The 12,194-nt window shown below is 39.9% G+C and overlaps 1 protein-coding gene across 1 annotated transcript; it reads right to left on the bottom strand.

Annotated features, from left to right (window-relative positions):
- Positions 1–2,285: 2,285 nt before the first annotated feature.
- LOC146701074 (uncharacterized) lies at positions 2,286–4,749 on the bottom strand. The gene is made up of 4 exons (XM_085467411.1): positions 4,699–4,749; positions 3,727–3,882; positions 3,398–3,493; positions 2,286–3,206 (listed from the first exon to the last, which is right to left on the bottom strand). The coding sequence occupies exons 2-4, from the start codon at positions 3,796–3,798 to the stop codon at positions 2,967–2,969; spliced, it is 408 nt and encodes a 135-aa protein (XP_085323537.1). The 5' UTR covers positions 3,799–3,882; positions 4,699–4,749; the 3' UTR covers positions 2,286–2,966.
- Positions 4,750–12,194: the final 7,445 nt, after the last annotated feature.

Consider the following 12,194-nt stretch of genomic DNA (forward strand, 5'->3'; position numbering starts at 1 on the left):
GCTCTTTTTTTCTGCTTGTTTTCTCTTTTTTCTTTCTCAACAGGTGATCCAGGTGATTGATATACGTATTTTTTGTCTGCTTATTTTGTTGTTTTTTGTTTTTTGCCCTTTATCCCCGTCCCTCTTCCCCGCTGTTTTTCTTTCTCTCTTTCTTTCTCCCCTTTCTTTTCCCCAGTCAAGTCTGTTCCGTATTTAGCAAAGTGAAAATAAAATAAACAATAAAAGGTGAATCAAATAGACCATTACGGCAAGGCTGGGATGGTCCATTTGGTAAAGTAAATCCGTTGGGCATCTTTCTTTGCCTTTAGACAACAATTCTGATGCAAAAGAACCAAACGGGACAGGCAAAAAAAAAAAGAAAAAAAATTCGATCTCTTTACCCGTCGGCTTCCCGTTGCTGTCATGCGACCGGCTGTTGCAGTTAATAATACAACAGCTTCTTGCCATTCTTTGTGTTTCTTTTTATCCCTGTGTGATTGTTTTCTTGTGAAAGCCAAATAATAGATCATGCCACCAGTGGAGTTTCTTGTAACTCTTTCACCAGTCAGATGTAGCTATGCAGTCACATGACCAGTTATACACTATGGCAGGCAAAGTGGGAAGAGCCAAAACAAACTGACATTTCAACGTGAAAAAACTCATTTCGTCTAACCTGAGGAAATGTGCCCCGGTAAGTTTACTCTAAATTTCTTTTTAGCTGTGGTTAGGTAGATGTCTGGCTAATGTTGTGTCGAGCAACTTTTTGATGTGTCCTTAGTTCAACACACATAAATTAAATGGCTGAATTGCCACCTCAGCATGCAGTAAAGTATTTGCTAATTAACTAATAATTTTATTCTGGCGTGTTGCGGTGAGGACATGTTTAATAGTTTTAGGACACTGGGGAGGAGGATTGGACCTTGGCCTTGTCCACCTCTAACATGTGGAGAGCTCCGTCACATGACTGTGGGGATATGGAGGCGGTTTTCCTCATGCCCGGCTGACGTCTTCGAGCGTATCATCCACCTTTTTCTTACTTGCAGATTGGACTACTGCAATTCATTGTATTATGGCCTAGATCATGCCACCATCCATCGCCTTCAGATGGTTCAAAATGCTGCTGCTCGCCTGCTAACCGGTACCAAACGGAGAGAGCATATAACCCCAATTTTAGCCTCTTTACACTGGCTCTCTGTCCCCTACAGGATCCAATTTAAACTCTTACTTTTTGTTTTTAAGTCACTCAACGCCCGAGCCCCCCCCTACTTGTCAGAGCTCCTCTCTGCCTATGCTCCAGGAAAACCCACGAGATCTAGTTCAAAACTATTGTTGTCCATTCCACGGACTAACCTCAAATCTCGTGGTGATAGATCCTTCTCTGTGGCAGGTCCCAGACTTTGGAATAGTCTCCCCTTTAATATTAGATCTGCTCAAACTCTTGAGCAATTTAAATCTTTACTAAAGACACACTTTTACGCTCTGGCTTTTAACACATTATGACCCAAGCATTTTGGATTTATCTGAATTAGTTAGTATTGTTTCAATTCTTCTATTCTATTGTTTCTATTGTTATTATTGTATTACACTGTAGTTTTTAATTTTATTGTTATTGTTAAGCACTTTGTGCAGCATCGGCTGTTGGAAATGTGCTATATAAATAAATCTGACCTTGACCTTGATTAAACTAGAATTACATAATTTTTTCGGCGCTACGTTGTGGTGAGATACACTGAAAAAAATGTTTTGTTCAATTTACTCAATTTTTTTATGACAAGTGGTTGCACGAAATAAATTTGTTTGAATCCAGAAATATTTTTTAAGTACACTGAATTTAATTTAAGCGAGTAAAACCAACATATATTTTTAAGCTACTTTAACTTAACTGTTGTGGATACAACTTAGTCAAATATTATTAGTAATTCCAACTAAGGTCGTGTTAAATGTACCAGAATAATTTGTTTCCTTTACACTTATGTCCCAAACTTATATTCAAATCAATCAAATTGTTAATTTCTCTCTATTTCAATTAAGTTAAGTTTACTTAAAAAATATTGCTTACCCTGATTTGTAGTTTTTAAAAACGTCAATAATGAAAACTACAACATTCTTTCACATCATTTATTAATGCAAAATTTGTTGCAAACAGAATAAGAATCCACATCTCTAAGAAAAATTGCTGCAATTTGTATAATACAAATTACAAAACTTTTGCCTATGAACTAGTAGCTTTAAAAAGCTGTATTCAAACAAAACAGAAACAACAGACAAGGGAAAGGTTAACCAATGTTTCTCTTCCTCTATAAAAAAAACAAAAAACAAAAAAAACCTTCTTACATAAAAGAATAAAACACTACCAGCAGTATAATGTATCACAATTAGAAACTGATGCATCCACAAACTAACCAGTTTCAGACTTGCTGTTCTGCGATCCATATTTAGAAATTGCATTTTAATAAGGTAATTAGACTTAAAATTAAACTTGTGTTTTCCTTACTGCTTATTGACCACTGTCTTTCCATTCTAGTCCTTCCTTGAAGATTCTGAATGTTTTACATATTTTCTGACCTAACATACTCGCTTCAAAACAATTAATAGTCTTTAAAGTGTTACCAGTGTGCTGCAGTGTGGTAATCATGAATGTTTTTTTTTTTGTTTTTGTTTTATTCGGTTGAGTTAACACTGATTATACGCAGGGCAGCAGCTATAACTGAATAATTACAAAGTTGCTCTTCAAGCTACTCAAATGTACCACATGTGAAACATTCATTATTGAAAGTTAAAATGTTCAATCGAAACATAACACAGAACAAATGATGGTTGTACAAGAGTTTCACTCCTATTCACAAGAGCACCAGTCATTGGTAATTTACATAACAGCATTCTCTTGATGTGTTATTTTAGAAATCTTCCTATCCAGTAGCAATTTTGTTCTTCAGCCCAAAGACTTTGGGGGAGAGCTTTTCACCATCCAATCCCATCAACACTTTCTAAATGAATTCATAATAGTCCTTCAATTCCTTGGGGTAGGCTAGGTTTAGTGCATAGATTACTCCAAGCATCAATGCACAAGCTTGGGCCAGAGATCCAATGTTGTCCATGACTATCTCCCCTTCAACAAATATTCCAATGTCATCATAATGTCCATTTTGTCCATCCTCCCTGTTGATGACATAAATGCCCATGGTGTGCTTCTTCAGGTCTCTCTGGATATCATCTCCTTCAATGTCCTAAACATTTAATAAAAAGGTAAAAGAAAAAACAATTAACTCTACAATTAAATTCCAATCTAGTCGTTTGTGTGTGTGTGTGTGTGTGTGTGTGTGTGTGTGTGTGTGTGTGTGTGTAATACACACACACAGATATCTATCTAAAAAGTGTGTGTATAGATGACTTGCTTACAATGACTTAAATGACTTACAAAGAACTCCCGAATAAGGCTTCCGTCCTCTTCACCAAGGTAGAGGCAAAGTGCCCTGAGAACTGCTTCCCTTTTCACTTTAACATCACTTTCAGCCTGTTTAAAGAGAGTTGCTGATTAAACCAATTTGGAAAAAAGAACAATGTCTGAAATTCGCAATAAGTAAATTTTATCATATGTCAGTTCAAAGATAGTAAATAAAATTTATATATGAAATTTCAAAATTTAGATTGCTTGGCTGGTCACCTAAAACGGCTTATTGGACTCACCAGTGACCTGCCACTTAAGACAAAAGAAATCCAAATAGAATTTGCAATATTCAGGTTTACCTCTTGCATGATCTGCAAGTGGTGGGCAAGTTTCTGCCCAGAAACACCGCCCTTCTTCTGGAAAACTGTCATCAACTGAGGTGTAATTCTGTCTAACTGTGCCGCGAAGGTCGTCTCCAGTTGAAGTGTTGTAATACACTGGAATTCAGCATTTACCTGCATCACACACACACCACACACACACAGAAAAAAAGAAGACTGGTGCTTAATCATTGGTATGATTATTTTGTTATTTCTTCATTAAATGCTACAATGCAATTGCCATCACTTCATAAAGCATGATTATCATATGGGTTAGTATACAGTGCATGAAGGATGTTACTACTGTTAATCAAAGAAGAAATGAATGGCATCAGTCCATTTAACGGGTTTAAAGGGTTTTAAAAAGCAGATATTTGTCTGTTTCAGGTGGTTGGCAACACATTTTCCTGTGCTCTTTGTCCACTGGTGGGAGTGTCTCACCTGTGAGGTCAGCGGGGCAGAACTCTGCCATCAGCAACAGAGAGCAGAGAAAATTTAGATGTGCAACTAAAAACATGCTTGCCATGTAAGCCTCAAACATCTCTGAAATTGCTCTGCAAACTTCAGAGTACTTATACTTCAGGAGTCCTGTGGGTACCGTAAAGACTCATGTATGCAAACAAACCACATTTTTTTTTGCAATCTGATCCTTTTTCTCTTGGCTGTTTCCTTCAGGGATCACCACAGTGAATGATCCACCTCCATCTAACCCTATGCTCTGCATCCTCTTAACTCACAAGAACTAAATTCCTGTTTTTCATTTCACTTTCGCAAGTTTTTTTTTTCTTTTGTCCTGGATAAAAGAAATTTAATCATATATATTAATTGATATTAATTAATATCAGTATTAATAATCACAAGAACCCTTAAGATGAGATAGATAAACTTGTCCCTGCAATACTGTGACAAATACTGTTGTGATAAATATGTAAGGAATTTGCATGTACTTACCAAAATAACACCATCTTCTTGAATAAACAGTAACACATAAGGGGAAGAAAATCTGCCAGAAAAGGAAGACAAATAAAAAAAAATAAACTTTAGAAAGACAAACAATTACCGTTTCCAAGCCATTAGTGCATTACTTCATGATACTCCCTTGTAACAAAACAAATCTTACTTGTGCCTCTGTGCAAACTACAGATGGCACGATACCACTTTTTTATGTCCGATACCGATATCATAAATTTGATTATCTGCCGATATGAATCCGATATAGTGTATTTTATAATAAATAAAACTGTTTTTATAAATATTTTGCTGCATTTTGTATAAGTTCATACTCAGTTTTAAAAACAAAACATTAAAGCTATTCTGTTATACCTGTATGCAAAAAATACACTGCACCCAAAATATTTTATACTTCAGCAATACTGATCAACCTAAAAAACTTACACCATCCTCCTTATTCAGGTATTCTAAACAGTACATAGAAATATTAAACTAACTAATAGGACTGCCAACTCCCAGCAAAAATATTAGGAAACCACCCCGCACCCTCCGCCTGATAATGCTTAATTGACGTAATCTACTTTAATGCACAGAAATCAATTATTTTTCTATAATAATTAGATTCAACATTTTTCTTCAATACAGTGGCAGACAGCGCAGACAGCGTACCTTCCCAAAGGAAAAAGTGCTATATGTACTACTATTACTAGGGCATATATTAGACTTAATATTTACTACATACAATAATGGATCTCTATACATTTAACCAGATCACCACTTTGGTAGTAAGATTTAGAACAATTATTTATTAAAAGCTAGACATTTTAAATGAGAATAAGAAAGAAAATTATGTCTTTGTGTCTCCCTTTCCTTGTTAATGCCCTACCTGGCCCCTGGCAAAACTTTGCTAGACCCGCCCCTGCACAGTTACCAGCTGTCAGCTACCTAAAAAAGGATCCTGGTGTTATTTGTCTCTCAGAAACAGTTCATAACTTCAACTCATTCATGTGACCTAAAATGTAAACCTGTTTCTTCATTACCTGTTCAGCTCTAATGATTCAGTAAAAACTTCTCCTGGTTTCACCTTCATGTTTCCTTCTCACCACATATCCAAACTATCATGACCAGCAGCTATTACGGCTGTGCCTTCAGAAAACACAAGCGGATACTAGAAGTAATATTAAAAAAATTCTAGCAACAGCTTATCAAGCTTAAACGTGCTGCTGTTGTTTATCTGCCGTTTTCCTCTTTCTAGCGCAAACTGGGTGACTAACAAATGAGAGAGACTAGCGACAGAAAAGCCGATCAGCTGATAATCGATCAGTTTCATGATTGAAGTAGCAACAGGAGAGGGAGGGGGGAGAATGAGGGAAGAAGTTTTAGCTGTTCAGCATGAAGACACCGAATAACTCCAGCTTTGTGTCTTTTTTTCATTCTAGCTGAAGTACGAAACAAATCGCTTCCTTTCCCCCTCAATACAAAACTCCGACAGCCAGTCCAGCTGTGGCTCCATACATCGGTTGTTAAGCTCAACATGGAAATACTATGGAAACATACAGAGATGAACTTACACACTTGCTTTACTTCTCTGTGTTAGTTTTCTCTGAGATTAAATGCAGCGGTTTGGAAGCACGTAGCGAGGCTTTAAATGCTAAACCAGACCGCTGACAGGTCTCGCACTCAACAGCTCAAGTGAAGCAACTTCTTTTCTGAGTTAATTTCAGTTCTGACAAACATCACTCTCAGTGCCTTTTGATCTCACATTTTTGGCAACCACTGAGTTATTCTCCTCCACAGTTTACAACCATTATTTTTTTCTGCACAAAAGACGTTGTGCAACGCCAATCCTACTTATTTCCTACTGCACCCCTGACTGTGCAGGTGCGTTCAGAAGCCCCCTCCCCCGCCCGACTATTCCTTAATGCCAATGTTGTGGCGGGAGGGACGATTTCTCAACTTAAAACTGCAGGCGACTGTACAGTGAACTTTACAGCTAACTACAGAGAAATTGCCTCGTTCCATAATTTGTTAGTACAAAGTGTGCCACAAGAACTAAGCTAAAAACATATGACATTTTAACGCATCAATACAATTACTCTTTTAATAGAGCAGTAGCTAATAGAGCACATAGCTAGCTTAAGTCAAATTCATGACAAAGTTCAGAGGTGTACAACTACTTAGACTTCTTTCTCCATGTGCACACGTCTTAAAGAGTCAACATGCTTTGACTGAGGTAAAAAAACTAAAACAAAAACGACCGTAAAAGGTTTACTTACCGAAGCTAGACCACCTTTATATGAAGTTGTGCGATTAACTTGAGCCTGCTTGCAGCACACAAAGAGTCCGCTTCTTCAGTCCGCGCGCAAAATGGTGGCCTGTCCTAACGCATGCGCAAAATGGCCCAGCAGGAGGCTATGAAAAACATACTTAAGCATTTTGAGCTACATTTAATTAACTAAAATTAATTGGATTAAAACGCAGGGAATGTATTCTGGAGTTACTCGAATTATATATGTAGACAGGAATTACTCATTTGAATTGAAAAGATATACCAAAATATAATATGCTATATTTAAAAGGAGACAATATCACTTCTTTCAGTGTAAGTTTGTGGGTGTTGTGTCCGTAGCTTCGGCTGCCCTTTTGCTCGCTGGTTAGCTAGCGTGAGCTATAAGCTAACAGCTAGCCTGGTTAATGAAGCTAGAGTTCCAAGCACATGAAAACACAGCTCATCTCTACTGCTTTAACTGTTAAATCAGAAGGCAGTACTGTGGTTGACAGGGGATTTCTAAGAATCGCCCCACAGTTCTTCAGCTGAGACACCCGAGTTAGAAAACACAAACACTGGAGTTGTCTTTACTTGCGAGGGCGGCCACAGAGCGCTCGTCCTCGCAGGAGGCACTCACGGACTCGCGCTCTGTCACTGTCTGCGTTCTTTATTTATACAAGCTTGTGTGTGTACAAAGGTAACAAAGTTATTCCAAGAACTTAGAGCTGAGGTTCCCCTTTTCTAAGTCTGTATGTTCTTAGAAAAGTGGAAGCTGTTAAATGCTAAAAAAGTTTATCACACAAGAGTTCATGTAAAAGGTCACGTAGACATGTGGATTGCTTAGTGATCAATAAAAAACACATTTCATGTAGCTGATCATGCTATGTACAATTTTCTTCTGACAGTGGTTGACAGGGTTTATTATGTGAAACAGCAGCTTGTTTAGCTTAAACAGCCTGCGTTAGGAGGCTAGCTTCATCAGCCACCAGGAAACACTCGCAGATCCTCAATGCTATGGAGATGAAGATGCTCAGGTGGATGATGGGCTTAATCCGCGTGGATCGTGTGACTAATGAAGGTGTTCGAAAACGACTCGGAGTTGTCCTGATGGAAAGGAAGATAAGGGAAGCGTGCCTATGGTCGCATGGACACGTCATGTGCAGTAAGGAGAATTTTGTGTCAAGAACAGCCCTCCGACTCGACCCTGGAGGCCGCCGACCGCAAGGAAAACTGTAAAAGCGGTGGATGGATACAAAGACCGAAGACATGCGCGCAGTGGCTCTCACCCCAGAGGAGACTCAAGACCGATCCAAATGGAGAAGACAGAGCCACGCAGCAGACCCCGCGCTGGGAAGATGCTAGGAAAGAGTGAGAGACACCAAACAAGAGTCAGTAGCAGAGGAAGTTGTTTGGCAAGTTTTTCATGGATGCAAACCACATACTCTTATACTTAGCCCCAAATTCATTTTCCTTGCAATGTTTCATCATGTAAGAGGAAATAAACAGGCTTTCCAACAGTATAAGATTTATTTCCAAGAAGTATTTTTAAAACAAAGAAATAATCAGCCCCCCAAAAATTTCTACAAGTTTAGAGTTTTTCACAGTTTTTTTCTTCGAGGTAAGTTCATCTATGACATTAAAATACAGGGAGTGCAGAATTATTAGGCAAGTTGTATTTTTGAGGGATAATTTTATTATTGAACAACAACCATGTTCTCAATGAACCCAAAAAACTCATTAATATCAAAGCTGAATGTTTTTGGAAGTAGTTTTAGTTTGTTTTTAGTTTTAGCTATTTTAGGGGGATATCTGTGTGTGCAGGTGACTATTACTGTGCATAATTATTAGGCAACTTAACAAAAAACAAATATATACCCATTTCAATTATTTATTTTTACCAGTGAAACCAATATAACATCTCCACATTCACAAATATACATTTCTGACATTCAAAAACAAAACAAAAACAAATCAGCGACCAATATAGCCACCTTTCTTTGCAAGGACACTCAAAAGCCTGCCATCCATGGATTCTGTCAGTGTTTTGATCTGTTCACCATCAACATTGCGTGCAGCAGCAACCACAGCCTCCCAGACACTGTTCAGAGAGGTGTACTGTTTTCCCTCCTTGTAAATCTCACATTTGATGATGGACCACAGGTTCTCAATGGGGTTCAGATCAGGTGAACAAGGAGGCCATGTCATTAGTTTTTCTTCTTTTATACCCTTTCTTGCAGCCACGCTGTGGAGTACTTGGACGCGTGTGATGGAGCATTGTCCTGCATGGAAATCATGTTTTTCTTGAAGGATGCAGACTTCTTCATGTACCACTGCTTGAAGAAGGTGTCTTCCAGAAACTGGCAGTAGGACTGGGAGTTGAGCTTGACTCCATCCTCAACCCGAAAAGGCCCCACAAGCTCATCTTTGATGATACCAGCCCAAACCAGTACTCCACCTCCACCTTGCTGGCGTCTGAGTGGGACTGGAGCTCTCTGCCCTTTACCAATCCAGCCACGGGCCCATCCATCTGGCCCATCAAGACTCACTCTCATTTCATCAGTCCATAAAACCTTAGAAAAACCAGTCTTGAGATATTTCTTGGCCCAGTCTTGACGTTTCAGCTTGTGTGTCTTGTTCAGTGGTGGTCGTCTTTCAGCCTTTCTTGCCTTGGCCATGTCTCTGAGTATTGCACACCTTGTGCTTTTGGGCACTCCAGTGATGTTGCAGCTCTGAAATATGGCCAAACTGGTGGCAAGTGGCATCTTGGCAGCTGCACGCTTGACTTTTCTCAGTTCATGGGCAGTTATTTTGCGCCTTGGGTTTTCCACACGCTTCTTGCGACCATGTTGACTATTTTGAATGAAACGCTTGATTGTTCGATGATCACGCTTCAGAAGCTTTGCAATTTTGAGACTGCTGCATCCCTCTGCAAGATATCTCACTATTTTTGACTTTTCTGAGCCTGTCAAGTCCTTCTTTTGACCCATTTCAAGGTTCAAGGTTCAAGGTTCTTTATTTGTCACATGCATAGTTATACAAGTATAACACACAGTGAAATGTAGCCTGACACGCTCCTCGACATGTGCAAAAATTGGGGGGGGGTGTAGAGGAAGAACATTATATATATATATATACATACATATAGTATATACACTGGGTGAATGTGCAGTAGTAGCAGCAAGCAGGTGAATTCTGTACATTAATATGAATAGACATCTGTTACGAGTTCAAAATTGGGGATGGAGACAAGAGAAAAAACCACAATAACAACACTGGTCCGGCCGGGTTGAGTCAAACGATGATTTTAATGATCACACACGTGGGAGATGGACACTGATGCAGACAGCCTCAAAATCTCAAAATGGTGGAGCATTGCTCAAACTTTTATAGCCTCTGGTGCCTCCACCTTATCATAAAAAGCCTAAACATTCACATGCTCTCTCTCACACAGCGCCTGAGCTACGACCTTGGCTCCCTGTTTATCTGCTCCTGCTGAAATGGGGCAGAAAACTCCAGCACACTCTGTTCTCTTCTACTCAGACAAATTAGACAATAACCTTCTGCGAACAGTATTTCTTATAACTCAGCAATATAATGCATCATAAAACAATATCATTCATTCACAACAAGTCAGCAATTTAATGTAATGCAAATCAGTTTAACTAATGTAATAGTTATCAGCTTCTTCTAATTCAGGAGAATAATGCAAACTAAAACTACATAATAATTCACAATCTTTAATTAGGGGTATAACATGGCATAAAATAATATTAGAATCTAACAATTCCCCCTGATGAGGTCATTAGAATAATGACCTCACAAACACCCTTCAATTCAGTGTGGCCGGGTTCATCTCTTCTCACTCCTGAGGTCCTGTGTCCCCCTGAGGGGCGAACCATATGTGGGATGACCTCTATGTTTGCGCAGTTCAGATGCAAGAAAAACTATTATTCCAACAATAGCGAGTACAGATGACACTCCCCAGGTCTCCCACAGCTTTCAGCCTTTATTTTATTGCTGCAGCTACCAGTGCCGTCCAGTTGGGTGATCCTCTGCTCTTAATTCTTCAACCTTAGGGGTTAGACAACCCTTCAGTCGTGGCACAGATCAGGGGATTATTCTGCCCCGATTTCAAACAACGATCTGTGTATCCTCCAGAAAAGGAACAGGAAGGCGTCCCCCTTTTTGCCCAAAAGCCTCTCGAACTTCGTTGGTCTGGTGTTCCCGGATTTCCGCCAACCCCTTCATGGTTATTGCTGTGTTTATGGGATCCATCCTTTTGTGGTGACTAGCTGGAGCCCAAACGCCATGACCCTTGGACCCAGTTGATGTCTCGGCAGTCACTGTGTCTGTCTCTGCTACGGAGGATCCTCGCATCTCTGTGACCTCGTCTGGTGTCTGTTCCTTTCTCTGTAAGAGACAGAAAACCAAAACACCTCTCTTCCTAACCCTAATAATCTAATGTTGTTATCTACTGACCTTCTAGTGATTCAGAATTGGTCTAAAACATTCAGAATGTCCCAGGGACTTATTCTAATCATATCTTATGTGTGTTGTTACGTTTCGGTGTTGTCAGTGTTTTGTTTTTGCGTGACTGTCATGTGTTTCCTGTTTTATTTTGAAGGTCTGTTGTTATCTTAGTGTGTTCAGTTTACATTTTCCCTGTCTCGTCAGTTCTAATTTGCCCCAGCTGTGTTTCCCTCCTGTGGTCCATTCCCTAATTGCTCCTTCTATGTATTTAAACCCTGTGTTTCAGTGTGTCATGGTCGCGATCTCCCCCGTGTTGTAAATAGTTTGGTGTTTTGTTGTAAATAAATAGTCTGTTGTAAATAGTTGTGAATGGGTTTGTTAATACTTTCGTCATGGGATATTTTCGTTTTGGGATTTTGGTGGAGAGCCTTCGTGGTTTTATTTTCCTTATCTTTGTTTTTCTACGTTGCACCCCGGTTGCCTAGGCCGGGGTGTAACATATGGGGGCTCGTCCAATCGCTGAGGGGTCCGAGGACCGCTTCAGCCGTCCGCCGTCGCTGGAGGGTCCGAGGGAGGGACCGCTTCGGCCGTCTGTCTTCAGCTGGAGGGTCCGAGGGCCGGTCCAGCCTTCATCCGCCTTCGCTGGAGGGTCCGTGGGACCGCTCCGGCCTTCATCGTCGTCGCTGGAGGGTCAGTGGGACCGCTCCAGCCTTCATCAACTTCGTCGGCCTTCATCCGCCTTCGCTGGAGGGTCCGA

The sequence above is a fragment of the Copadichromis virginalis genome, linkage group LG9 (genome assembly GCF_057382275.1).
Source record: "Copadichromis virginalis isolate Kocher_CV1m ecotype Utaka linkage group LG9, C_Virginalis_male_GT1.1, whole genome shotgun sequence".
Lineage (NCBI taxonomy): Eukaryota > Metazoa > Chordata > Actinopteri > Cichliformes > Cichlidae > Copadichromis > Copadichromis virginalis.

Coding starts and splice junctions, on each gene's coding strand:
- LOC146701074 (XM_085467411.1), bottom strand. CDS start 3,798: ATGACAGTTTTCCAGAAGAAGGGCGGTGTTTCTGGGCAGAAACTTGCC. Junction 3,494..3,726: donor ACTTGCAGATCATGCAAGAG/GTAAACCTGAAT, acceptor CTCTTTAAACAG/GCTGAAAGTGATGTTAAAGT. Junction 3,207..3,397: donor GCCTTATTCGGGAGTTCTTT/GTAAGTCATTTA, acceptor TTAAATGTTTAG/GACATTGAAGGAGATGATAT.